Source organism: Amphibalanus amphitrite, unplaced genomic scaffold (genome assembly GCF_019059575.1).
Source record: "Amphibalanus amphitrite isolate SeventyFive unplaced genomic scaffold, NRLGWU_Aamphi_draft 000456F_arrow, whole genome shotgun sequence".
NCBI classification, from domain to species: Eukaryota; Metazoa; Arthropoda; class Thecostraca; order Balanomorpha; family Balanidae; genus Amphibalanus; species Amphibalanus amphitrite.
This window is the reverse complement of record NW_024881950.1, coordinates 1-27,678: the sequence shown is the minus strand read 5'-3', so window position 1 is coordinate 27,678 and position 27,678 is coordinate 1. Positions and strand designations below refer to the sequence as shown.

Here is a 27,678-nt window from a genome sequence, read left to right as displayed (position 1 = left end):
TACCAGCCTATTACAAACCATTTCACATTGTCGCGAATCGTCACATATGCGTCAGATATGGTCACCGGGGCAGCGTATGTCACATTGAGTAAGCTTGCCAAGGCCGAGTGGAGACTTGCACTCCTTTCGCAACGTCATCAACTCGTCTCGACACATTGCGTCTGCGAGATGAACAAGACGTCTCCTAACTGGAACCACTCATCAGAGGGTGAACCGGTTATAAAGCGCTGGTTCAACCGGTCCATTTGACTAGTTTATGTAGTGATTAATGTCACGTGACATGAGCTATTGATATGAATCGATGCAGGCTTACATATCGGCTGTATGTATAATACTAGACTAGCTCTTGGGTCCCAGTTGTTACTCTCGGCCGTACCCCGACACTTTATATGCCTATTGCAAATGCATTATGGAATGTTGTAAACTTATGCGGTATCGTAGTGCTCCTTGCCGCTCTTACTATGCCACCAGGCCAGATGCCAATCGGATTATTTTAGTGAAGCCTGTTAACTTTCAACGTGTCTGAACCCTATAGTATACGGTTCGGCGGATACAAGGAGTCGAAGAGTTTAGTAATACTTTGGTCACCAGTCACCACCCTTTCTTGCACGCATCCTATGTTCGGTGAATTTTTACGCAACTGAGGCTATAAGCTGCGTCGTTGATTATTTCTTCTAGCGATCATTTGATAGACTCTAGTGGAGGCTTAACTCTGCTTTCCTCATCCCGAAGTCTTGCAGAAATGTCGTCCTTTCTCGTCAGGCGATGGGGGAGATTACTCCAGGGGTGTCCGACTCAGCCGTGCGGCGTGGTGGCCGGGTTGGACACCCCTGGAGCCTGCCGTCATGCAATAATGTCTCGCATGCTGAGCTCGGACAGGCTGAATTTGTTGAGCTCTGTCTGGATCAGGCCATGCACCCTCTCCTGGAATCACAAGGGTGGGGGCTGATTGTCATAACACCGCGCGCATGAGCGCACGTGATATGGGGGTGTGTTGTGATGCTCGTGACATTTAGTTCGAATACCTACCCATGTAGGGGAAAGTGGGTGTATTGCGCCCTCCTAACCAATTGCGCCCACCAACATTCCCACGGATTCAATGGCATGTTAAGAATTCTGTGTTCGAAAACATGATTTTCACCACCGGATAGTTCATTTTATGGCCCAAACTCTCCGATGAAACCAATCAGCAAGGCCTATTACGCCATCAAAGATGTTATGGCGTTTTCTTAGCTTTTTTGCAGTATTTTGAACCGTTGGCTATAAAAATTTGCGATATTTGTCTGATTTTCAGAGTGATATTTAGAAAGAAAAACCCTTTTTTCATTGTATTTCACTGAAACAGTAAACTTCTTTCAACATCTTTATGATAACTTCTACGCTTTTATTAAAAAGTACCTCAATTTTAATTGCGCCCATGGCAATTGCGCCAGGGGGGCGCAAATAGAATAATGGTGTAGCTATTGTATCACGACAATATGAATGCATCATTAACTAATTGCAATAAAGAAGGAGTTAAATGTCACGCTAGGGAGCAGCCCGCTGTCGTCAGTCCGCAAATTATTTCTCTCGTAAAACTTATAATGCAGCTGCCATTTAGGCTACGACTTGTGGTGCAATTGACAAAATACGACATTTTCAACATGGACTAAGACGTGAAAAGTGACAGCTATGATAAACAAGTAAAAACTGAGGTCATAAAGTTGTCGAAACGATAAAGAATTATTAATTTTGAGAGAAACGATTGAAAATTTAACTGCATAGGCGCATACGTTCACATATATCTAGTCGGTTACAGTAAACGTTTTCGTTGCACTTTTACAAGCGTACGGACACATGTAACGTTAACTACTTGGGCCAAAAACATTGCGATTTATATCTACATTTATTATTTATCCAGCCTGAATAACATTATAAATGTTTAAGTAAGCCGCAATGACATTAGACTGCCGGGGTGTATGCATTCCGTCTCATTCACTTAGCCATGTAAGTATAGGGCGCAATTGGGCTTTAATTGCGCCATCCCCCTGGCGCAATTTACAGCAGTTGTTGGCAAATGCGCCCTTTTGCATGTTTCTGAAAAACAGCCGTCAGAAGCAAACGAAACATTCTTAATTGATCGGGAGGCTCTTAAATCGTAGCCAATGAGTTCCTCTTTGAAATGGTTACCAGTGCATGCTTATATCTCCTGCGGTTTTCTTTTAATTGGCGTTTTTCCTTAAGGTGGCGCAATTCACCCTCCTTCCCCTAATCTTTTGCAACGGAGAAACGCAGGATGAGACACTCGGTACGGGATGATTATTTCAATTGAATTTAAGTGATTGTAAACATGATTGTAAAATAAACCAATTTTGTTACACCTGACACCAGACGTTGGAAGAAAAATTATTCCAAAATTTGGCCAAATGATAACGAGCGCAACCCATTATACAAATTCAAGCATTTACGTCTTAGAATACCTTAGCAAACATAGGCCACCTCTCGACATTTCAAAGTAACAACTACGTCAATCGTTTTTACCAAGACAATCACGAAATATCTCTCCTCTAACCAGACTCTCTTACCTGAAGCAGACTCTGGATGCGTATCCTGAACATGTTGATGAGGGACCTCTGGAGCCGGTTCACCAACCAGCTGAGAGGTCCCAGTCCGGAGAGGTTGACCCGCAGACCGCGCAGCTGGCGGATCATGAACACTGCGCACATGAAGAGGATGGACGTCAGAGGGAGCAGAACACAAATACTGCCCTCATAAAGGGACAGATCTTAGCGTAAATACAAAACGAATAGGGTGTTTGAAGTGGGGGCTATGCAAGCGCCCTGAGGGATGCTGGAGAAAATATAGCTTGATGACTGCAAGAGCCTAGGACAAATGTTTATACCTCACGAAGACGAGGTAAGAGGACCAATGTAGAAACAGTCAGCGAGAAAGGCATAAAAAGAGTCAGACCAGTGCGGCGCTCGGATAAATGATATCTGATTGACAGCATGGTTTTTGAGCGACGTTTTGAGCGAAGGATGGGAGGAAGAAAAAGCTGGCAGAGTGTGCCGAGAACACGGTAGATGTTAGAAAGATAAATGATGCAATGGCGATGGACACAACGCTAGGCTGAGATATGATAAGCACTCACGGTCTTCATTAATATCTTACTTAATTTATTTGATAAAAAATGTTTTACCACATAGCTATTTTTCATATAGAATGGCATTGTGCCTTAACCCTCGCCGGACCTATTGGTTTTCTACATACGCGCCGGCCGAGGGGGGGGGGGGCGGGTACGACCCCCCTCGCCGTTTCGCCCCTGGTGGAGTTAGCGCGTCGCGGAAAAAACGAGCGTGTGCGCCGTTACGAGACGCAGAGATTGGTACCCGATTTTAAGGTCCTAGGTCAACCGGTGACCTCTGAGGTCAGGTCAAGTGCGCCAGGGTACGGTGCAGTTTTTGGTGAATAACTTCGCAAAAACGGCCGCAGAGCGCCGATTTTGGCAGCATCGTGTTCGCCTCGCTCAGGCTTTTGTGAAACGGGTTTAGGCTAACTTTTCGTTAGCCTAAACCCGATTTTCAATTTATTTTATTTTACCCTAACTTTTTGGATAGCATAAATTAAAACTAGTGTATTTTGATAGGAACAGCCCAGATCCGAGTTTATACTAACTTTGGAGCACGTTAGCCTAAACCAGATTTACCCTAACCCGGCCAATTAAACGATTCTGTTAGTTCATATTTTATCCACTTCATACTCAAAGGCCTTCCTCGTCCAGTAAAAGATCTGGCAGCGATGTGCCACGTCGATTTGGAAGCACGACTGAGCTACAATTTCGGCGCAGCTGTTTGCACGCCGGAATATCTTTGAGCGTTATTGTTGCACGTGCAGTTTCAAGGATGGTGGTCGTTGTGTGTCTACAACAGGTAAGCTAAATATTGTTCTCCCTAATATATGATAGATAAGGTTAAGTAAACAGCCAGAAGAACTCCACCCACCCATATTGTTGTCACTTGTCTCCTTGTTTTGTTTTGTTTTTCCACCTACCTTCTTGCAAAAACTGCCTGTAGCTAGCTTGTGCCTGCCATGACATGACTAGAGTCCATACCGGTATCCCTTTTTGCTTTATCTTGGTGGCTATATAGTTGTGTGAAGATGGCGGATACTAGGCTCATGTGTTGTTAATGGTTGCATCACTTTTCATTTTGAAATGAAGGAGCAGGGCATTCTTACAATTGTAAAACTAACCATACTTTGTTGGAAGCTGTTCTGTTAGGTTGTGCATCAGTTGGGTAAAGGACGAGGCTCAAATCCAAATATTGATCGACCAATGAGAGGTTGGAGTGGGCAGGGCCATGACCATGTAACGAAAAAATGGATGTGATTTTGTGCATCCTAGCTTTCAAATGAAAAAATAAGACATTAGCAAGTTGTAATTCACACAAGGCCTGTACTCACTCAGCGCACAATTAGCTGGCGGTCCTAATGAAGTAAGTTGTGACTCAAGGCCAACCGACGTTTGACGGCAATTGCTGATTGACAGAAACGTGCCAGAAAAAGTGAGTAATTAAGAGATGGTAAATAGTTATTATTTGTATTAATTTGTTTACAATATTGTTAATTATAGCAAAATTAATTATTATTCAATAGTTACTATTTGTATTTAATGTTTTAAAAATAAATTTCTAAACTTTTTACATAGTGCCGATCCATTTATGTAATGGCCAGCTGATTGTCTGCCAAAGTGGACGCCCAGAACCTGCAAAAAACATCGTCATTTTCGGGTGAATGTGCGTACTTTCGTCAAGTATTACTCGTTAACTATCATTCCTTTGGTAATGGAAGCTTTTTCTCTTCAGTGGGTGTACTCAATACTGCAAGTATTGTCCCGTTACACTGAATGCACCCCGTCATAGCGGGGACTGCATTTATGCCCATATATGGTTATAGGTACAAGATCCATTTATTGATCGATCAATGTTTTTATTTCTGCCTCATAGTTTCCCCAATTGGCATGCTTCTTGTAAAACACTGATTGGCAGTGCTGCTAGCAGGTGGCAAAGAAAAATGATGAAGCTAACCACACACAAAAAAATACAGCCAAAATAATGACTGTTTTTTATGCAAAACATGCTAAAAGACAATCAGGAAATTGATTTTTTATGGAGGCAATCTGGTGTCAGAATCAAACTATTGATTCCACAAACATTAGTTTGTGTTTTATTTTTGATAGTTTGGCTATTAACAAAATTGCATAGGCGTAGGAACAGGAGGGTCAGGTGGGCAAGTGCCCACCTACTTTTTGAGGTGGGGGCCGGGGGCTTCAGGGCCTCCTGTAAGGGATTTTTGCTGGAGGGGGGGGGGCAGAGGCTCAAGGAGCCAAACCTAGGGTTCCCTCAAGTCCTGTTTTCTCATCGGATTTAGGCCACTTATTTTTAGTCATAGCCCTGACACGATTATCTTTTCTTAACTAAGAAAAATAAAAATAGTAGCCTATCTTATCCATGCTTTGATATTTATTTGTCACCCTTTCACATTGCCCGACCAGGTGGTTACAAAAATGAAATACAAAGGAAATACGAACCTCCCAATTTTAATGCTATCTTGCTCAAAATTTTGCGCTGAACCTGAATCCCCTGTCAGCATTTGGGGCCTGGGGGTAGGTCTGGTCAGGTAAGCTCAGGTCAACCAGTGTCCAGTAGCTAGCCTAGGTGTCATGCCAGGTAGCCAAAGTAGGTGTCAATCACCACTGAAAGGGAGCTTCGTAACATGGGAAGCTTCGTAACATATTTTTTGGCACCAAAACCTCTCTTGAAAATGGATCCTAAATTCGACATCTGCAAAAAGGACACTAATACATGTTGAAACTTGAAAAGGTGAAGCAAGGTCATCTAAGCTCAGTAACCTTGACCACCTGACCCTAATGCTACCCTGACACCTACCATAAGGCATGGTATTACAATCATTCCACAAGTTTGCGCGTTTTTTTAAGACAAATAGTCTGAAAACGCGTCGATAATGTGCGCTAACACGCAGAATCGCGATTCTGCCATGCCATGGTCTCTAGAAACACGCCATAGGTCAAGGGTCATGGGGTTCGGGGTCATATAATTGTCATGATGTGTGTAATTTTGATTAGCTCGTGAATGCGAAAAGTTTCGCCGCGATCGGCCACCTTTTACGAGTTTTTTTTTTTTTAACTGAGGGTCATGGGTGGGTCTATCCGACCTCCCAATAAGCGCGACGTTCAATTTCTCTCAAACACTCAGGGTATATTTTAACAAACTGACTGCGTCACATTTGGGGCGCAGCCCCCTGCCTTTGGGACGTAGCCCTCGCGAAATTTGAACCACTGCGTCCCACACTGAAATGACAGGGTGTCAGCGGAAAAGTGCTAGCAAAAATAAGTAACATGCCTCGGTCTTTTACTGTGTAACAGATGTTGCTTTTCGATTGCTTTGTGCCCTGATTTACTATGTACCTAAGCACAAACATACCCTCTCCATTCCTTGTGCCTTGCTCTATCCTGAAGTCGTACACCTTGTTATATCCTCCCCTACTATACCCCTAGGGTATGTGCCCTGCCCAGTGTCCTGTCCTTACGTCTTGTACCTTGCCCTGCCCTTCCTTCAGGCCCTGTGCCCAGCCCTGTCCTGCCCTCAAATCCGATACCTTATGTACTCTGCCTTGAAGTTGTATGCGCTGTCTTCCCATCTTTACGCCCGTGCCCTGTCCTACCCTAGCCCGCGCCCCACTGGGGTCTGCGTATAACACGCCCTACTGGGGGGGGGGGGGCTATTCATAGCCCCCCCTCCTAACTCCGAAACTACTGGGCCGATCGTCAAAATTCAAACGGCGTCTGATAGCCCCGGAAAAACTGTCAAGCGAAACCTAATTTTATTGACCTCGAGGTCACCGATGACGTCACAGGTCAGGTCAAAGTAAAAATTATTAGCATTTTGGCTTGTTCACGTTTTGGGCTCTGGCCGCCGTCTTACAAGTCAGATCAGGCTCATTTTTGGTTCACACACTTGTGAATAGATGCTCTAGATATTCTGAGGGTACCAAACTTGTACTTTGATTTTCAGGTCAAGGTCAGGTCATCACAGGTCACGAAAATATCATATCATCCGTCGGTCACGTGACACATGTTTTATGGTCCATTTAGGCCAAACCTTTCGAATTTGATATCGTCTGTGTCATTCGAGGTCATTTTGAGTCAAATTTAGCTCAGGTCAGGTCACTTTCAGGTCAAAAAAGGTCAAATTTTGAAGTTAAAATTTTTCAACAAAAAAGGTGTCTATTGGATGCAGTTTGAGCTCAGGAACACGATGGTGCTATTTATATTGGCGTACGATGTCAAATTCGTGCTGAAAAATTGATTTGAAAAATTAATAATTGTTAATTTTTTGCAATAATGCGTATAACTTGGCCATTTTTGAAGATATTTAGCTAAAACTTGCTAGAGTTAGTCATAATAATGCGTTCTATCACATATATTCCGGTTTTTCGAAAAGTCAAAAAGTTTTTGAAAAAAAATGTAAAAATATAAATTTTGAATTTTATTATATAAAATTTTCGAAATTTTCAAAATTTCGAAAATCCGAGATAGCAGTTTGATAGCGCAGTCTATTCTGCGTCCTCTCATGCAAAGAAATTGGATCTAGCTTAAAAACTGAGCTCTTGGGAGCGATTGCCGTGGCTCAATGTTTTGCGTCGAAATCGGCCGAACATGACGTCACTCTGACGTCATTTCCGGCCGACCTATGGTAGGTACGAAGTTCAAATTTTGACACAAGGTGTCAAATTGATGCAGCCGAAGGTACTGAAAGTTTGGCGTCGATACGTCAAGCGGTTTGGAAGTTATTGCAGAAAAACGGGAGGGGGGGCTATAAATAGCCCCCCCCCCAGTGGGGCGCGGGCTAGTTTGAGGCCCTGTGCCCTTCTCTGCCCTCAAGCCTCGTACACTTGTCCTGCCATCAGACCCCGTGCCCTGCCTTGCCCTCAGGTGCTGTGCCCTGTCCTGCCATCAGGTCTTGTGCCTTCCCATGCCCTCATGCCCCGGCCCAGCGTCCTTCCTCAAGCCTGATGCCTTGCCCTGCCTCAGGCCCCATGTGCATGCCCTGCCCTCAGACCCTGTCGTATTCTGCCATTAAGCCTTGTGCATTGTCTTGCCCTCAGACCCCCGCCCTCGCACTAAGCTGCTGTGCTCTGCCCTGTCATCAGGCCTTGTGCTGTCCCATGCCATCAGCCCTGTGTCCTACTCTGCCCTCAAGCCTTGCACACTGCATTTCCCTAAGGTCTCGTGTCCCACTGCTCTCAGGCGCTGTGCCCTGCCCTGCTATCAGGCCTTGTGGTGTCCCCCGTCCTCAGGTCCCGTGCCGTTTCCCGTCCTCATGCCCCTACCTGTCCTCACAACCTGTGCTTTGTTCTGCCCTCATGCCCTGAGCCTTGTCTTGAACTCAGGCCCTATACCCTGTCTTGTCATACATTCAGGCCTTGTGCCCTACCTGTGTCCTTATATCTTGCTCTGCCCTTAGGTACTGTTTCTTGCCCTGCTCTAAGATCCTGTGTGTGTGTGTGTTGCCCTGCCATCAGGTGTGGTGTTCATCAGGTGTTCTAAGGCCCTGAATCTTGCACTACTTACCAGCCCTGTGTAATGACAGCCTCAGACCCGCGCCTTGCCTTGCCCTCGGACCCTGCAACCTACCCAGTCCTCACGTGCCTAATGTGTCTTATCTTAGCCTCATGGCCAGTGCCTGCCCTGTCCTTAACCCTAGAACGCCTAGGGGGGGGGGGGGTTGTATCAACCCCCCCCCCCCCTGAGGTTTTTTCGAAGTGCACGCTAAACGGCTTGTCGTAGCGGGCTGAAATTATCAATACCCTCTGGGGCAACCTTTGCGCATCTTTTGCCGAAAAAAATTGATCGGGTCATGTCAGGTCACGGAGTTATGACGTCATAAGAGGTACAGCCTCCGGCCGACAGTTACCAAACGTGTGCGCCGAATCCCTCGGTTTTCTGCCGGTGATACCCACATTGTTTGATGGATCATGATGAAACTTCCCATGCATGTTGGGGCAAGCATTGGCTATCGTGTGGTGCAAGAAAATTGACCGGGTCAGGTCAGGTCACGGAGTTATGACGTCACAAGAGGAACAGCGTCCGGTACTATTTTTGAAAAGCGCCCGAACCACTATTTTGCTAATTCTTGTCACCTCAATGGGAATATGCAGCAATATTAGCTTCTATAGGGAGCAAATGGACCTCCCAAATCCGAAAATACAATCAGATTTCAAAAATTTAAATTTTGATTTTTCGAATTTCTGCCGCCGACTGTGACCTTGCCGACTTCCGGCGCTCCCAACGCGCCATTTTTAGAGCTAGGGAAACGAAATACATAACAAACGATAGAGAATTGATCAAGGAACACGATAGTGAAGGTTTCAAGTCGATATCTCCCACCGTTTTGCCGCAATCGCCGCCGAAAGTTGAAAAAAGTCTATTTTTCCGAAAATTTGACCTTTGACCGGTCAAAAGTAGGTCAAATGTTGACCTAGGACCAAAAAATATACCACCAATCGCGAGATCTCGTTCAGAGCAATCCGTTGGTTTTTTCCGCTAAGCTCTACGACCTTCCGTTTCGAAACGCCAGGGGGGGGGTCGTAACAACCCCCCCCCCCCTGGTCGTTCGTGTTATGAGAAATGGCCTGGTCGTGCGAGGGTTAAGGCTCAGACTCTGTGCCCTGCCCTTCCCCGAGGTCCTGTTTAGAGATGTCAAGGTCGAGCCCGCAGGCCCGGCGCGGCCACCGGGCCTAATACCATTACCAAAACGGATTTGCAATGGTCTTTTGATGTTACAAAATATGTGATAGAATGACTAATAGTAGATTGGCAATTCATAGGCGGCGTCAGAGCACCGAAGTTGGGAGGTGAAATCGACTTCCCTTTCTGCTTTCCTGGAACCGCCTATGATCCATCTCTTGTGATCACTTGTGAACCTCTAATACCCGAAAATAATGTTGATCCACCCACAGAATGAATACCTACAGTTATAGTGCACCAGCATAGTGATCTTCACCCAAATGACTCACTTCGTGAATAGGACCTCCCAATGGACCTTGCGATGCCCTGGAACCGCCCCTGATCAGGGTATCAACTTGAAAATTTCAAATGATGTGCCTAGTTTAGTTCTAAAAAAGTCACAAAATTTCAGCATCCTATCTTTAGCCGTTTCGAAGATATTCTCGAAAAACCTGAGGGATGGATGAAAACAACAACTCCCCTGCCACTAAAAGTGTTAACTGCCTGCCCCCCCCCCCCCCCCGCCCGTGACGCGATTTTAGCTCCACTGGGGGCCAGCGGCATCACTTGCAGGGGCCACGGCCCCCAAGTTAACATGCTAGAGGGGGCCCTGGCCCCTGGGGGCCAACCATATGTTTTGCCGCCCCCCCCCCCTCATACACTTTTTACTCGGGACCCTCTCGTCTCGAGTTGAGAGGACGTTGTAATCTTCCAGAATAAACAAACTCAGTAAAAATAAGTTCCACGTATCTCCACGCACGGACTCCAGGGGACCCTTGTTGATCCAAGGAGGCCCTCTATCCATACTCGTCAGCGGAGGCCCCTGAGACTGATGGCCTGAGAGGTGCTAGTGTATCTGAGGAGGCCGGAGGCCCCAATATCCAAACTGGTCTGGGAAGGCCCCTGACACTGGTGGTCTGAGAGGCCCGTCTATCCACACTAACTAGTCAGAGGATGTCCCTGAGACTGGTGGTCTGGGAGGCCTCTCAATTTACATTAGTTAGAATAGGCCCCTGACACTGGCGGTCTGGGAGGCCCTTTACCCTCACTAGTCAGAGAAGGTCCCTCTATCCTCAATAGTCAGAAGAGGCCTCTGAGACTGATGGTCAGAGAGGTCCTAGTGAATCTGGGGAGGCCCCTCTCCACATTGTTCTAGGGAGGCCCCCGAGACTGATGGTCTGAGGGGCCCTTTTATTTATACTGACCACAGGAGCCCCCTAAGATTTTTGGTCTCAGAGGCTCTCCTGTTTATACTCACCAGAGGAGGCCCCTGGGATTGATAGTCTAACAGGCCCTTCTATTTATACTAGCCAGAGGAGGCACCTGAGACTGGTGGTTGGAGAGGTTCTACTATTCGTAATAGGTAGAGGAGGCCCCTGAAATTCAGGGTATCAGAGCCCTTCCTATGCATACTAGCCAAGAGAAGACCCTGAAATTAATTATCTGAGAGGCTGATCTATTCATACTAGCCAGAGAAAGCCCCTGGGATTAACCCTCGCCCGCACATGCCATTTTCCCATCCTAGAACGCACATGGGGGGGGGGGGGGGTGCCACCCCCCGCGCCATTTCGTTCCTGTTGGAGATAGAGCTTTGCGGTAAAGACTAAAAAGATTCTTTGGGAAAAGACGAATCCAATGATGCCCAGTTTTACCTTTTCAGGTCAGGCATTGACCTTCCAGGTTAGGTCAAACTAAAAAATGTTACTGTTTTGGGTCACCGTTGGATATCGAGTGCGCTGCTCATCATATACCGATGACGATGCCGTATTTTGGTGCCAAGCCAGCTAGAACCTCTATGTCACTCTATCCGACCAGGTTTTTGCTGGTGAGGTCATCTCAGGTCAAGTTAGGTCAAGGTCAATGATATGTGTTTGTATATCTGTGTGTGTCTGTGTGTATACTGATGTGTGCACCGATTGTTTATGTGTCCATATTACATGAGATCATGAAATGAGAAACTTTTACTAAAAATACAGTCAAAGAAACTTCACAAAAAGTAAATTCCGCTTGCCTAAAACGCAATGTTTCCAGATGACCTAGGTTGACCTTGACCCTAACCTTGACATCTGTATATCGTCGAACAACATGTTCACTGATAGGGGGAGGTAAGACTGGGAAAAAAGGCCGAAATCAATGTGTCAAAAGCTCACAAGACCCATGGCCAACGCAAGATATTGGGTATTTGTCATTTGGGTCATGACATGACCTGATGAACAAGGTCATATCTCGGAAACCCAAAACCACAGAGACTTGACATTTTCAGTGGACATCGAGAAAGGATAGAGGAGCAGCTATACGAAAAATCAGGCATCTAGCTCTAAAAATGTTGAGTGCAGAGCAGAAAAAACTACCTGGAGTGGCAACCACCCCCCCCCCCCCCCATGTGCGGACGAGGGTTAATGATCTGAGAGGCCCTGCTATCTGTACTTGCCAAAGGAGGCCCCTGAGACTGATGGTGGCCAGAAGAGGCCTTCGAGACTGATGGTCTGAGAGGACTTTCTATTCAAACTATGCAGAGGAGGTCCCTGAGAATAAAAGTCCTAAGAGCCCTGCGGCGGCACTGGCCGTTAAAAAAAAAATCTGGCCATATTTCGGCTCGGCAGGGCCCCACAGAGCTCGTGAGAGCACCTCGAGGGCTGCTAACAGTGTCCCAAAATTTGTAGATGTGGGTGGGAAACGACATCGAAATGCAAATCATTTTCCACTCTCACCTCCAGTTTTCAAGCCCAATTTTCCACTCCCAATCCCACCGAGAAGGAGCAATTGCGGGAATGGTTGTTTTACATCTGTCACAATTGTAGATAGATTAATGTTTTTGATCATTTTCCAACTCTTTGGGCCTTACCTGACCGACAATTTTCACTCTCATCCTTTTTTTGGTCAGCAATTTTCCCCTCTGACACCCAAGCAAAAATATGATTTTAGTACACTGGCTAAGTAGACACGCTTATCTCCATAAGGGTGCCACACCAGCTTCTGAAGGCTCCTTGTAGGCACCTAAAGGCCCCTTCCGGCCTCTAACGGCTCCACCCGCCTGTAATGGCTCCACACCAGTGTTTATGAGCGCCACACACCGGCGCCTTTGAAGGTCATACCTACCAGTGTCTCTTAAAGGAAATAGTTCACTTTTCACATGTTTTTTTTTTACTGGAATAGCAGTTTCGTACTTTGTAGCTTGAGCTGAGACTAGCACAAAGATGATTGGCTCTTTGTGGCTTTTACGGCTCAACAATCACCCTAGACGAAGATATTCCATTTCTCATTCCAAAAAATTCCAATTCCTTTCAGAGGAATGCGCGCTTTGCAGAGGAATGCAGTCACCTCATCGTCAGCCAATCAGCATGGGTAGGTTTGAACTACACAATATGATTGGTCAACGCGTTGTAAAGTTCCGCGATAAACATAATTTTATATAGAATATAGTTCTTCCTAGATTAAAATATGGAAAATAATCCTTCATACAAAAAGGTTTTATTTTATTTTCTGATAATTATGATCATGAAAATCATTAATCTGTAGTAAAATACAAATTTCAGGAAAATGAACAATTTCCTTCAAGGCCCTATATCGGTGGCTCTGAGGGCCCACACCGGCGCCTCTGGGGCCCACACACGTGTGCATCTCAACTCTCAAGGCTCTATAGGTGCATCTGAAGGACCCACACCGACACCTCTGAGGACCCCACACCAGTATCTCTGAGCTCTAAATGCCCCACACCGGTGACGAGGAGTGAGGACACACCGGCGCCAGAGAACACTAACGGCTCCACAAGGCCACTGAAGGCACCACACAAGCTCTCACTGAGCTCTAATATCCCATACCGGCCTCTGAGGGATACCGGCCTCTGAGGGTCTGAGAGGCCCGTCTATCCACAGTCCACACTAGTCAGAGGAGGTATAGCATCTGAGACTTCGGACTATTATTCTCAGGGGCCTCCCATGCCTAGTTTGAATAGAAGGGCCTCTCAGACCATCAGTCTCAAAGGCCATTTCTGGCCACCGTCAGTCTCAGGTGCCTCCTTTGGCAACTATAGATAGAAGGGCCTCTTAGATCATCAATCCCAGGGGCTTTCTCTGGCTGGTATGAATAGAAGGGCCTCGCAGATTATTAATTTCAGGGTCGTCTCTTGGTTAGTATGAATAGGAGGGGCTCTCAGACCCTTAAGTTCATGGGCCTCCTCTGCCTTTTATGAATAGTAGGTCCTCTCAAACCACCAGTCTCAATTGCCTCCTCTGGCCAGTGTGAATAGAAGGGTCTCTCAGACCATCAGTCTCATTGGCCTTCTTCCGGCCAGTATAAATATAAGGGCCTGCTAGACCATCAATCCCAGGGGCGCCTTAGGCTAGTATAAATAGAAGAGTCTCTCAGACCATTTATCTCAGGGGGCTCCTGTGCAGCTGTGGCTAGTATAAATAAAAGGGTATCTCTGACCATCAGTTCTGACTAGTGAGGGTAGGGGGATCCCAGACCACCAATGTCAGGGGCCAATTCTGACTAGTGTGGATGGAGGGGCCTCCCAGACCACCAGTCTCAGGGACCTCCTCTGACTAGTGTGGATAGACGCCAGACGAGCCTCTCAGACCGCCAGTGTCAGGGGCCTCCCCAGACTAGTGTGGATATTGGGGCCTCCTCAGATCCACTAGCGCCTCTCAGGGCATCAGTTCCAGGGGCCTCCGCTGACGAGTATGGATAGAGGGCCTCCTTGGATCAACAAGGGTCCCTTGGACTCTGTGCGTGGGGATTCGTGGAACTTATTTTTACCGAGTTTGTTTATTCTGTAAGGTAACCACGTCCTAGACGAGAGGGCCTCGAGTAAAAAGTGGGTGTGGGGGGAGGGGCAAAACACATGGTTGGCCCCCAGGGCTTCCTCTGAGATGTTAGGGGGGGGGGGCGTGGCCCCCGCAGTGATGCCGCTGGCCCCCCAGAGAAGCTGAAAAGAAAAATAGGTCCTCTCGGCATCACTTATCATTCTGCTAGGGACTTCATGGTGGTGCGCCGCCCCGCATGAAAACTGCGCGGCTTGAATCAGGCATCAGTACACGTGCAGAAACTGAGCCCACCTGTGCAGCCTGGTTGAGTGGCTCTAACCAATCGCTAGCCAGGATGTTGCGCCGGTAATACTTATCACTGATAGTGGTTTTCTGTGGCGTCATGAACAGCTTGAATATTACACAGCAGCTGAACATGCTTCAGGTCTAGATTTTGGCCGGATGTTTGACGCCGGGCGACGCCGTTTGAGCTGCTGGCAGCCCACACATGGTCAATTTGACGGCTCAACGGATATCGCAGCTCGAACGGCTTCACATCCGACCAGGCCATCTCATTCATCTCTTCCTTCGACCAGTGGACACGCCCTGGCCTAAGTCCAAAGGTGGTGGACTGGTTGTTTTCCCGTCAATTTCATTGTCTTTTTCAGTTTGAAGGGCAGCAAAACCAAGCTAAAGGGCGGGTAATGGTGAATCATGATGTGGGACCTCTTATTATCTGCCTTGGTAAGAATTCGAGTCTGTTTGCGTTTCCCTGTCGCTATCTTGACAACTCTTCTCAATACTTGGCAAAGGGCGCCTTTTGCGATCGAGGCCGGACTGAGTCTGCCACCAAGTCCCAGTCTGTTACGCCTCAGGCAGATGTGCTACTGGCTGCTGCTGATGTCCAGCTGCTGACAGACCAGCTCCTGGCTCATGCCACCATGCCACCAACACTTAGCCTTACTACGAAACGAGAGACTGTACTCCCTTCTCTCCACTTCCTTGAACGAGAACTATCAAATGAAACCGTTGGCGACTCGACTCTTACTCAGAGCAAGAGTCATTTCGCAAGGTCAGGTCACTGCTGAGTTGAGAGCAGATACCAGAGATATGTCTCATGGAGCTGAGCTGGCGGCCGCCGCGCCGGTGCACGCGTACTTGCGCTCGTGACATCCGTGCTGGGGGCACTCGTATGTGAACCGTGGTGGCGTTGCCTCTGTGACCCAGGGGCTACCTGGCCGGCTCGAATACGCGGCGATGGCGGGCAGGGCGCCCGAGTTCGATGCGGTCGTTGAGTGCTTCGGTGCTTATACGCGGCGGTTAAATCAGTTCTTTGTGGCGCATGATATCGGGAGTGATCAAGAAGCAAAGAAGCGGGCCGTGCTGCTTTGTGCGATCGGCGCAAAAACGTTCGGTCTGCTGGAAGATCTTATTGCTCCAGCCACTGTAAGTGAGAAAACATACGATCAGCTGGTCAGCGTTTTGCAAAGTCACTTCGAGCCGGATAAATCTGAAATAGTGGCCAGATTCCGGTTTCATTCGTGCTTCAGGAATGACGGTGAGACAGTTGCTAATTTTCTAGCGCGGCTTCGTAAGCTGGCTAAAGACTGTTCGTTCGCACCTAATGTCCTTAATGAAATGCTGCGTGACCGTTTGGTCTGTGGCATACGGAACGAGTTGCTGCAACCTTGGTTCTCAGTGAGCCGGGGCTGACGCTCCAGTCGGCGGAGCAGCTGGCCCAGGCACACGAGTCGGCGGCAGCGAGTGCGGCTGAGCTCAACGGCGGTGCTGAGCAGCGAGCAGATGGAGCCTTCGTTCATCGGCTGACTGGTGCCCGGGGTCCGCTGCGGCTGCGTAGCAGTTCTAGGGGTGCCGGTGCTGCCCGCGCTCCTGCCGGCTACAGGGACGGCGGTGGCGGCGCAGCGGACTCCAGAGCTGGTGGTCGGCTGCGCTCTCAGCATGACAGGACGACGCCCGGGCCAGCACGGCGGCGAGCTGTTTCAGGTGCCTGAGGTATCATCAGCCGGACACGTGCCCGTTCATCGATAAGGTGTGCTACAGCTGTGGCCTCAGGGGTCACGTCCGAGCTGCCTGCAGGAAGAACCAGCAGCACCTCCGCCATGTCTCGGCTGATGGCGACGCGTTACAAGGGTCGGACGCGCAGGAGGGTAGCAGAGAGGACGGCACTACGCAACCGAGGAGTTCTAGTCCCGGGACCGGTGAGGAGGTGTACAGCATTTTCACCGTCCGGACCGGCCTCGGTGTCAGGCGACCGCCGCTGATGGTGCCGGTAGCGCTCGACGGTCAGAAGGTCGAGATGGAGCTGGACACCGGGGCGACTCTGTCGGTCTGCTCTGACGCCGGGTTTCGGCAGCTCTGGCCCTGTGGAGGGCCGAAGCTGGAACCGTGTTCGGTGAAGCTGAAGACCTACAGCGGTGAGCAGCTGCCAGTCATGGGGCAGCTGCTTCGTTCGAACGTTCACTGCAGCTGCCTGCAGTGAACGTTCAGTACGGCGGACAGGCTCAGCGACTACCTCTCATCGTAGTCGAAGGTGGTGGGCCCTGGCTGTTCGGCAGGAACTGGCTGGGACACATCAGGCTCGACTGGCCCTCCATCTGTTGAGTGACTGCGGAGACCCGTGTGCAGCCCATCCTGGACGAGTTCGCTGACGTCTTCAAGGAGGAGCTGGGCTGCTATCGAGGCGGGGAAGTCGCATCGACGTAGACCCGGACGTCCAGCCTAGTTTCTTCAAGCCTCGCACCGTACCGCTGGCCTTCAGGGAAGCTGCGGACGCCGAGCTGGAGGACCAGATCCGTGGCGGACTCTGGGAACAGGTACGGCACAGCAAATGGGTGGCTCCCTTGGTGGTTGTCCCCAAGGCTGGGGGTCAGTCAATACGGGTGTGTGGGGACTACCGCTTGACCGTCAACAGGGCTGCTAAGGCAGAGCAGTATCCCTTGCCGCGTGTGGAGGAACTGTACTCAAAACTGTCGGGATGTACCATATTTTCACAGATCGACTTGAAAAACGCGTATAATCAGCTTCCGCTAGATGAAAAGGCCCGCGAGTATCTCACGGTAGACACCCCGAGGGGTCTTCTTCGACCCCTTCGGTTGACCTTCGCCTATTCGAGTGCAGTGTCGCTGTTCCAACTTCCAGCGGACGCTGGAAACTGTCCTGGCTGGTATCTCCGGCGTTCGGGTCTTCTTGGACGACATTGTAGTCGCGGGTGTCGATGCCGCTGCGCATGACGAGGCCCTCCGGCAGGTTCTTAGACGGCTGGAGGAAGCGGGTTTTAGGGTCAACAAGGCCAAGTGTAGCTTCGGCGTCAGCAGCGTGACCTATCTGGGGCTTAAGATAAGCAGCCGTGGTGTGGAGACCACCGACGAAAAAACGGCCACGATTGTCCGTGCCCCGGAACCGCGGGATGCTAAGGAACTGCGTAAGTGGCTTGTAATCAACTACTATGGGAAATTCCTTGAGAACCTGGCGAGTGTCTTGGCTCCGCTCTATCGTCTTCTAAAGGCAGATCAGCCCTGGCAGTGGGCTGAGGCAGAGAAGTCTGCTTTTCGGAAAGCCAAAGAGATGGTAGTTAGCCCTCCTGTACTAGCCCATTTTGATCCCGCCCTTCCGGTGGTTCTCGCCTGTGACGCGGGACCGGTCGGCATTGGCTGTGTGTTGAGTCAGCGGACGTCACAGGGCGAGCGACCTGTGGCCTACTATTCGCGCACGTTGAATGACACCGAAACTAGATACTCACAGACTGATAAAGAGGCATTAGCTGTAGTGACCGGCTTTAAGAAATTTCACTATTACCTAGCGGGGCGAACTTTCACTATACAGTCAGATCATAAGCCTCTCATAGGCCTCATAGGAGAGCAGAAACCTTTGCCCGTGATGGCGTCACCTAGGATGGTCCGCTGGGCTCTGATGCTTGGGGCCTACTGAGTACCGGCAAGGATCTAAGCAAGGCCACTGTGACGCGCTTAGCAGGCTGCCTTCGTGCGAGGAGGCTTGTTCGAGCGTTCCAATTCCGGCTGAGACTGTCCATTTACTTGAGTTCATCGACTCATCCCCATTCCCCAGTGAATGTGTCCCAGATACAGCGGTAGACCGCTCTGGATCCCGTGTTGTCAGCGGTACATCGATATGTCAGAGATGGCTGGCCGGATGTCAATAGTGTTTCCCTCAGCCCTGATTTTCAGCCGTACAGGTCCCGTATAGGTGAACTGAGTGTGCAGGATGGCTGTGTTTTGTGGGGGTCACGAGTGGTGGTTCCGCCGCAGGGACGGGGTGCCATGTTAAAGTTATTACATGAAGGTCATGCTGGCGAGTGTAGAACCAAAATGTTGGCTAAAATGTATGTTTGGTGGCCAAAAATCGATGACGACATTCGTGATATCGTGAAGTGTTGTGTGAAGTGTCAGGAACTGAAGGGCAGGGCCCCTGACGCTCCACTGCATCCTTGGCAGTGGCCGACTCGACCTGGCAGCGAGTCCATGTAGACTATTGCTCGGCTAACGGATAGATGTTTCTGGTGATAGTCGACGCCCACTCCAAATGGATGGACGTCTACCCAACTCGTTCCTCCGACTCACTGATCACGATTGAAAAATTACGAGCGTCGTTTGCGTGCTGGGGAGTGCCAACAGTGCTAGTGACAGACTACGCCCAGTGTTTTGTATCACAGCAATTCAAAACGTTTTGCAGTGTAAATGGGATCAGGCACTTAACGACACCCAGCCTATCACCCAAATCAAACGGCTTAGCCGAAAGAAGCGTGCAAAGCTTCAAAAACGGGCTGTACAAACAGATCTCGGGGTCCATTGAGACCAAGGTCTCTCGATTTCTGTTTAGGTACCGCACAACACCGCATACTACGACCTCATGTACGCCCGCCGAATTATTTCTGGGTCGTGTGCCACGCACTCATTTAGATGGTTTGCTACCAGATAGGCAGGAGCGTATACGGAGACAGCAGGAGGCTCAAAAGACGTACCGTGATCGAAATGCCCGTGAACGATGTCTGAACCCGGGTGACCCTGTGTATGTGCCTGCTGTCGATAGATTGCAGGGATTGGAGCGTTGTCGGTGGGCGCCCGGTCGTGTAGTGTTCGTAGAGGGAGTTAAGGTCACTGTGGAGCTAAATGACGTAAGGGTGATTGTGCGGCACGCCGACCAGGTTCGTGAGCGATATTCAGCTGTTCCGCATGTCGCTAACGATCCTCTCCGTTCCAGAGTGACACCGATACCTGCTCCTGATCCGGTCACGGAGAGCGCCGCTGCATCTGCACGGCATGCTCCCGTTCCCGGACAACTGGCCTCCACTCCCGACCGGCTGCCGGCTCCTGATCGAGCGCCTGCTCCTGGCCGGCCGCCTGTTCCGGCGCCGCCAGGGCTGACCGGAGCGGTGCCCGCGCCGGGTGTGACCACCGTCCCGCCGTCCGCACCCTCTCCCAGCGCGCCGCGGTACCGGCTGAGAGACCGGTCCACCCTGCGGCCCCCAGACCGATACGTGGCGAGCTATGAGTAGGCGTTTTGTTTCAGTTGTTATTTGTTCTGTGATGTGCGTATTTATTTGCTTGTCCATGCTGTGCAAGTATTCGGGGTGGAGGAGTGTCATGGAGCTGAGCTGGCGGCCGCCGCGCCGGTGCACGCGTACTTGCGCTCGTGACATGCGCTCATGACACTCGTATGTGAACCGTGGTGGCGTTGCCTCTGTGACCCGGGGGCTACCAGGCCGGCTCGAATACAGTTTGGACCGAGACACCGTCTGTGATAATATGCATTCATCCAATTTTCCAGCTTCCACATTAAACAAGAAACTGTGCGAGCAGATATGGCGAAAAAATAGATGTCCGGATAATTTCGTTACACCCTGTATGTTCTAGTGCAAACTAATGCTATGATGCTAGGGGAGCGGCTGCAGGCTGGCGTAGCGCGTGCGGCCTTACGGTGGTTGGGTGAACGTGCCACCTTCTGCTGTGGGGTGGGTGGGATGGGGGAGGTCCTCCTTGACCCCGTGCCGGCCCCGCCACCTGTGCTGCGCCATCTTTGGGCTGGCGACGGTGTGGAAGCGCGTACCTTCCGTCAGTTTTCCAGGCATCTGAAGTCTGAACTCGGCGCTGGCCCTGTCGTCGATGTCTGCGCGTGAGCCGTGACGGGTGCCACAGCCTGCTGGCACCGGCGGGTACGTGCCGTGTACATGTGGTGCGGACTGCGGGACCGACTTGAACCACTCGAAGCCAACGGAGACCAGCCACCCTCATTCGCTCAGATTTATGTGAACGACCCACGAGCCGAAATACTGATGCCGAGGACCACGCACGCATTGTGGCATCACATAGAGAACACCTATTACATCCGGGAACGACTCCGATCGGCCATTTTCGGGAAATTTGCCGTCCGCGGTGAATATTCCTGGGAATATGCTCTGAACGTATCAGCCGAATTTGATGTTAGTGCCGGACCCGTGGACTCGGAACTGCGTCACTAATGCCTGTTCATAAATGTAGCGCGGCGTGAGCCATCCATGGACTGCGTGTTTCTTTTTTCCAACCAAAGGTAAGCACTATACCTGAAGATGCTTCTTTGTAACCAAACCAAACAAAAACTAACAACCTAACCTAACCTAACTTGACCTAACCTACAGCCTACAAACCTACAACGCGCCAAAAATTTCAGCCGCCGGCGGGATTCGAACCTTCGGTCCTCTGAACACGGGGCGAGTGCGCTAACCAACCACTTCACCTCGCAGACAGCTGGCCGGATAAAGGTATTGTAAGTCACTTGACAATGACGCACTGGGATATACTCCGTATAGCGCCTTCCTTTGATTGGAAAAAAGAATTACTTACGCCCGTGGACTAGCCTCTTCAACTCCGTAGCAGTGTCTCCCAATCTGCGGAAAGTTCAGCTGGTCGCATGATAACCGTGGCGAAGTTTTCTGGCTCTGTTTCAACGGCTCCTTCATATTCCCTTCATATCAGCATAAGCCAGATTTAGGCTAACTTGCAATTAAACGATCAAAAATGTTAGCGTAAGTTTCGTTAGGGTAAATTAAACGGTGTTTTATTTGGTTAGGCTAAGCCCGAAAAACGCGTATTCATGCGCGTCGAATGATATACTTTTTGTCCGGGTCAGGTCAACTTTGGGTGTTGACCTCAGGTCAAGGTCAGGTCAGCACCCCCAGGTCACGAAGTTAGTCGAAAGAGGTCATGTCGCATATCATTCGATTCGGCAGGCCTTCCTGAGTCCATTGGTGCCTTTCCCGACTCGCTAGCTCAATTTGATCAAGAGTTATTGACGAAAAACTAATTTGACCTTGATGACGTCATAAATGACGTCACGCAAGGTCAACATTGCAAAAGTGACGCATCTAACCTTGCAAGGAGTGCATCGAATCACGATTCTGTGTGCTTGAGATAGTTGGACATCGTTCCCAGCGCCAGAATAGCAGTTTTCATTTTTCCCCATTGACTTATAATGGTGAGGTCACGAAAATGACCTGACCTCATATGACCTTTAGGAAAAATCCGAGATATACAAGTTGTGGGACTCATAATGGATACTAGATCCTGCAAGTTTCATTTCCCTGTGACATCTCCTCTGGCAGTGAGGGCGTTGCGAAGTTGCGACATCTGAAGACCGTGCAGAGGTTCACTTATGACGTCATAGGTCAGTGACCTGACCTGACCCAAAAATGCGGTTGGTGTCAAAAGATCTGGCTTGGATCAAAGGTCAGGTATGCCGAGTTTCAACTCTCTATCGCCAGCGTGTTCGGAGCTATCGCGAAAAAAACCCTATGGGGGGCGGCACCCGCCCCCCCCCCCCCCTCGGCCGGCGAGGGTTAAAAAACGTCTGTTCAGAATTAACCGCAAATGAATGTTTTCATGCAGTGCCGTTACGTAAATAAAACAGACCTTGCAAAATGGGTGACTTGCTGAGGTCCGAGGTCTGGTGCACTCGGATGAAGGTCTCGATCTCGCCGGCGCACACGCTAACATCGCCCTGGTTTTTGGCAAACAGGACCTGAATAGGAGGACATCGAAACACATGAGTCATATCTACGGTAGTGAGGGGGGCTATCGATCATCGAATGACAGCACATCAGTTTTTATTGCCGGTAGGTATGTACAGGTGAGTGTCACTTCACGGCTCACAGCCTTTTTGCGACCAGTGCCCAGAGATACATGGGCAGTGGTAGAGCAACTTTCAGTGGCTATATTTGCTCGTCATACTGTTACATAAAAGGTGGAAAGTTGGTATCGAGCTACAATCCAATGTCTTGAGACCTGAGGTCCTATAAACGATCACGACACGGTCCAAGTGATTGCTGCATGGCTAAAAACGGCCAAAAACGTGAAAAGTTTTCAATTTGGACTCGGTGTGTCCGCTGGCTCGTCAAGCGCGACATCTACGCTGGAACATGAAATTGGCGACAGACCGACCTTAGCCGAATAGTCGTAGCAGAGTCGGACCTGCTCCAACACCAGTTTAGCCTCGATGGTAGCGCCATCACAGTCGCTGTCCATTCGAGCTTCTCCTTTTCGCCGCAAGGTGGCCAGACCCGAGATCTGTCCGTTGGTGAGTCGCACGTTGCCCAGCTCATAGTCGGCGATCGAGAGGTATTCCTCGCCCCTGAAAACATAGAGACAGAAAATATATGCATGAGTAATGGTAGGGTGACGTCTACATATCCGAATCTCCTTTGTATGGCATAAGGGAGCTTTTTTATCCCGCGAGTTGCTGGGGGGGGGGGCGTTAAACGCCCCCACTTTTTTCGCCGGGCCATAGCATAAAAACGGCGCGCCGCAGGCGCGCCAAATTTTGGGTACCTGTAGGGAATTGATTGAAGTTTATTGTGACAAAGTTTAAAAAAAAATCGGTCGGAAAATTTTTTGAGATATCGAGGTTTTAGTGACGTCATGATTTCTGAGTTTTCGACCAAAAACGGCATATGTTCAAAAAATCATATAAAATCACAGAATAGACATATAGACATGCCGTAAACGCCATTAGACTGCCAATACCATGGAGAATCAAATGGCTATCTTCGATTATTGATTATCGTTCCGCATTTTCCAAAATCTTGAACTGAATCTTGACAATTTCTCGTGACTACTTCACGACCATGATACATGAATTTCTTAAATTGAACTTTTTTAGCCAAACACGTACACATATGATAAAATGAATGTCACCATCGTGTTCTACGCCCCAAATTACCCATAAAACATGTGTCACATGCTGCGAATATCAGTTTTGATTTTCGGGGATATGTGCCTGCCCGGTTGACCTGACCTTGACCCTGACCTATGCTTGACTGACCCCTGCATGGAGCTGACACTCTTGTAGGCCTTATATGATGGATTGTGCACCGTTTTGACAGAGTTTATGACGAGAGGCGCCCATTGCGAAGTCCTGAAGTCCATGCTACTGAAAACCCGATTTCAGGTGTTTGACCTGACCTTGACCTGACCTGTGACCTCAAAATTCAACTTTAAAGTACTCATCTGAAGCGTCTCGTCGCGTTCTTTCGTTTGCCGCCTCGTGCGTTTCGCTGCGCCTGTTGGTTCTCGAGTTATCGGCTGGGGGCGTTTAACGCCCCCCCCCCCAGCAAACGGTGGGTGGCGAAATACCCCAGCAACTGCCGGGTTATTTGTTCGGAACTCTCTTCTACAGGCATAGATTTCCCAATTACAGGAGAGAGCACCTGCTCCTCCTCCTCGTCCTATCCCCCCCCCCCCCAGGCTACGGCTGAAGTGGGAGCCTACCCCACACCTGATGAGGCAGCCGGGAACGACGCCCCCGGAACGGCTCGACACAATTACCAGCTCTAGGTACTGATCAAACGATAAAGGCAAAGAAATTTCGCCCTTTATATCTTCGCAGATCGAGACCAACCGCGGACCTCTATAAACCAATGCCCAGTTATATGGGCCTACCCTCCCACATTCTTGTTCACACTACCAGCCTGTCCGGGCTAGCAGTCACCCAAACTATACACGAGCAACCCCGAAGATGTATGTTTGTACTATGTACGCCCCTCACGGGTCACCGTTTAATCAGATGGTACAGGTGTGTCCAGTGTCTAGGCCATAGACTCCCTCTCCTCGACCACTACGGCGCAACAACAAACAACGATCGAGTAAACCCAATGTCTCATTTGTTATAAACTTTGTTTCCTAATTTCCCGCTTGTTTTTATACACATGATGACGTGATATCAGTCGATATCGACTCTGACTATGACGTCTCGTAACTGGTTCTCTCCTTTTTCGTCACAGGGAGTACATATAAGTAGATTAGAGATAACTACAATGCCCCGGTTATAATTCATGAATGCTTAACCCTCGCCCGCACATGGGGGGTGGTTGCCACCACCCCCCCCCCCCAGGTAGTCTTTCTGCTCTGCCCTCAACATTTTTAGAGCTAGAAGGCTGATTTTTCGTATAGCTGCTCCTCTATCCTTTCTTGATGTCCACTGAAAATTTCAGGTTTCTGTGACTTTTGGTTTCGGAGATATGACCTTGTTTTTCAGGTCATGTCATGACCCAAATGGCCAATTCTCGACATCTTGCGTTGGCTATGGGCCTTGTGAGCTTTTGACACATTGATTTCGGCCTTTTTTACCAGTCTTACCTCCCACCTATCATGGAACATGTTGTTCGACGATGTACAGATGTCAAGGTCAAGGTCAAGGTCAACCTAGGTCATCTAAGATAATTACGTTTTAGGCAAGCGGAATTTACTTTTTGTGAAGTTTTTTGACTGCATTTTGGTAAAAGCTTCTCAGATCATGATTTCATGTAATATGGACACATAAACAATCGGTGCACACATCAGTATACACACAGACACACACAGACATACAAACACATATAATTGACCTTGACCTAACTTGACCTGAAATGACCTCAGCAGCAAAAACCTGGTCGGGTAGTGTGAGAAATAGGTTCTAGCTGGCTTGGCACAAGAAAACGGCATCGTCATCGGTATATGATAAGCAGCGCACTTGATATCAAACGGTGACCCAAAACAGCAACATTTTTTAGTTTGACCTGACCTGGAAGGTCAATGACTGACCTGAGAAGGTAAAACTGGGTATCATTGGATTCGTCTCTTCCCAAAGAATCTTTTTGGTCTTTACCGCCAAGCTCTATCTCCAACAGGAACGAAATGGCGCGGGGGGGTGGCAACCCCCCCCCCCCCATGTGCGTTCTAGGATGGGAAAATGGCATGTGCGGGCGAGGGTTAACCCGGCAGGCGGTGGGCCTCCCGGCCACCTTCCGCGCGGTAGAGGGGGGACATTTTTTGCCCCCCCCCTCGTATCTCCGAAACTACTGGACGGATCCGGAAAATTCAAACGGAGTTCGATAGCCCTGTCAAATTTGTCGAAGGAAACCAAATTTCATTGACCTCGGGGTCACCGATGACGTCACAGGTCAGGTCAAAGATAAAATGTTTCACCGTTCACGGGGCTTCTAGGGAAAGCGCTATAACGCCGAGTAAAACGCATTTTGTCGAGAATCAGCGATAGGGCGTCAGTTGTCTAGTACATATGTTGCTATTAGATGTCACTGGTCATACCAGGTCAGGTCACAGGTCAGGTCACCAAAGGTCACCAAAGGTCACCACATGAACCCAACGTTACTAAGGTTGTGCGATGCATGTTTTATGGCCAGTTTTTTCATTTCCAACTCAATGATGCTGGTTATAAGACCATCAGATACGGTTAGGGTCACTTTCTGGTGGAGGTCAGGTCAAGGTCAGGTCAAAAAGATCAAATTTCAAAGTTGATATTTTTGCATAAAATGGGTATTGATTCGATGCAGCTCGTCACGGGGAGTCTAATAGTGGTCTTTGTTTTGCGCTACGAGGTCTAGAAAAATTGAGTTTGAAAATTTGACGTCATCAATTTTGAACAGTATTTTCGCTATAACTTGGCCAAAAAAGAGGTATCGATCTCAAATTTGGTATGTAGATAGAAGGCGATAGGGACTATCACATATATTCCGTTTGTTTCGAAATTCAAAAAACTTTTTGGATTTTTCGGCTATTATATTCAAAAAATCTATTTTTTTATTCTTGGGGGTCAAAATCCAAAAATTCCCAAAATCCGAGATAGCAGTTTTGTAGCCCTCTGCATTCTACACCTTTCATGTTGTAACATTTTCCTGTATCTCTAAAGCTGTAGGCCTGACAGCTCTTCTCGCGAAACCTTTTTTTGGGTCGAAAATGGCAGAAATGACGTCACTCTGACGTCATTAGCGTCCAACCTATCATAGCCTTTGGAAAAAATTTTTGGTCACCATGTGCAATAGCTGTTCACGGGAGGGTACTGAAAGTTTGGTGACGATCGGCGCAGCGGTTCTCGAGATATTTTGAGAAAAAAAAACTAAAGGGAGGGGGGCAAAAAACTGCCCCCCCCCCCACCGCCTGGAAGGTTAAATGGTGGTGCTCTTACTCATTTCGTAGCACGCAGGAGACGTTCTGCAGAATGGTGTCGATGTAGAGATTGGGACCGGCCAGCTCCCCGGTGGCGCTCAGTACCGTGAACATTCATCCGGATCAACGCGGAAACTCCTGAAACGAGACGGAGGAGTGCGTGTGACATCAGCGCCTGAAAGTCCGGAAACGAGACAAACGGTACCGTGAAACTGAACATAACACTCATCCGGATCAACGCGGAAACTCCTGAAACGAAACGGATAAGTGTGTGACATCAGCGCCAGAAACTATACTGAAACGACATAAAACAGTACCGTGAACTTCATCCGGATCAACGCGAAAACTCCTGAAACGAGACGGAGAACTGAGAAGTGTGTGAAATCAGCGACACTATATAAACGACACAAAGTGAACATGGCAGAGAAACTCTGAGGCCCTAGACATAATTGTGAATGAGACAATCAATATTCATCCGGATCGGCGCGGAATCTACTGAAGCGAGACAAAACTGTGTGTGAAATCAGAGCCAGGCACTCCTGAAACAAAACACAAAACAGTACTGTGAACCAGAACATTATCTCGGCGCAGAAACTGAGCAAGATGAAACTGCATGTAAATATCGGCGCAGAAGCTCCTGAAACGAGACAGATCTATGCCTGTGTGCAAAAGCAGCGCCGGAAAATCCTGAAACAAG

The 27,678-nt window shown here is 49.0% G+C and overlaps 1 protein-coding gene and 1 long non-coding RNA gene across 2 annotated transcripts; both read right to left on the bottom strand.

Moving 5' to 3' along the window:
* Positions 1–22,565, bottom strand: LOC122391827. Its single transcript, XR_006258413.1, has 3 exons — positions 22,455–22,565; positions 2,565–2,695; positions 1–924 (listed from the first exon to the last, which is right to left on the bottom strand). It is a non-coding gene; the product is annotated as an uncharacterized LOC122391827 (long non-coding RNA).
* Positions 22,566–22,658: 93 nt separating this feature from the next.
* Positions 22,659–27,115, bottom strand: LOC122391803. Its single transcript, XM_043386055.1, has 2 exons — positions 27,001–27,115; positions 22,659–23,172 (listed from the first exon to the last, which is right to left on the bottom strand). The coding sequence occupies exons 1-2, from the start codon at positions 27,093–27,095 to the stop codon at positions 22,905–22,907; spliced, it is 363 nt and encodes a 120-aa protein (XP_043241990.1). The 5' UTR covers positions 27,096–27,115; the 3' UTR covers positions 22,659–22,904.
* Positions 27,116–27,678: the final 563 nt, after the last annotated feature.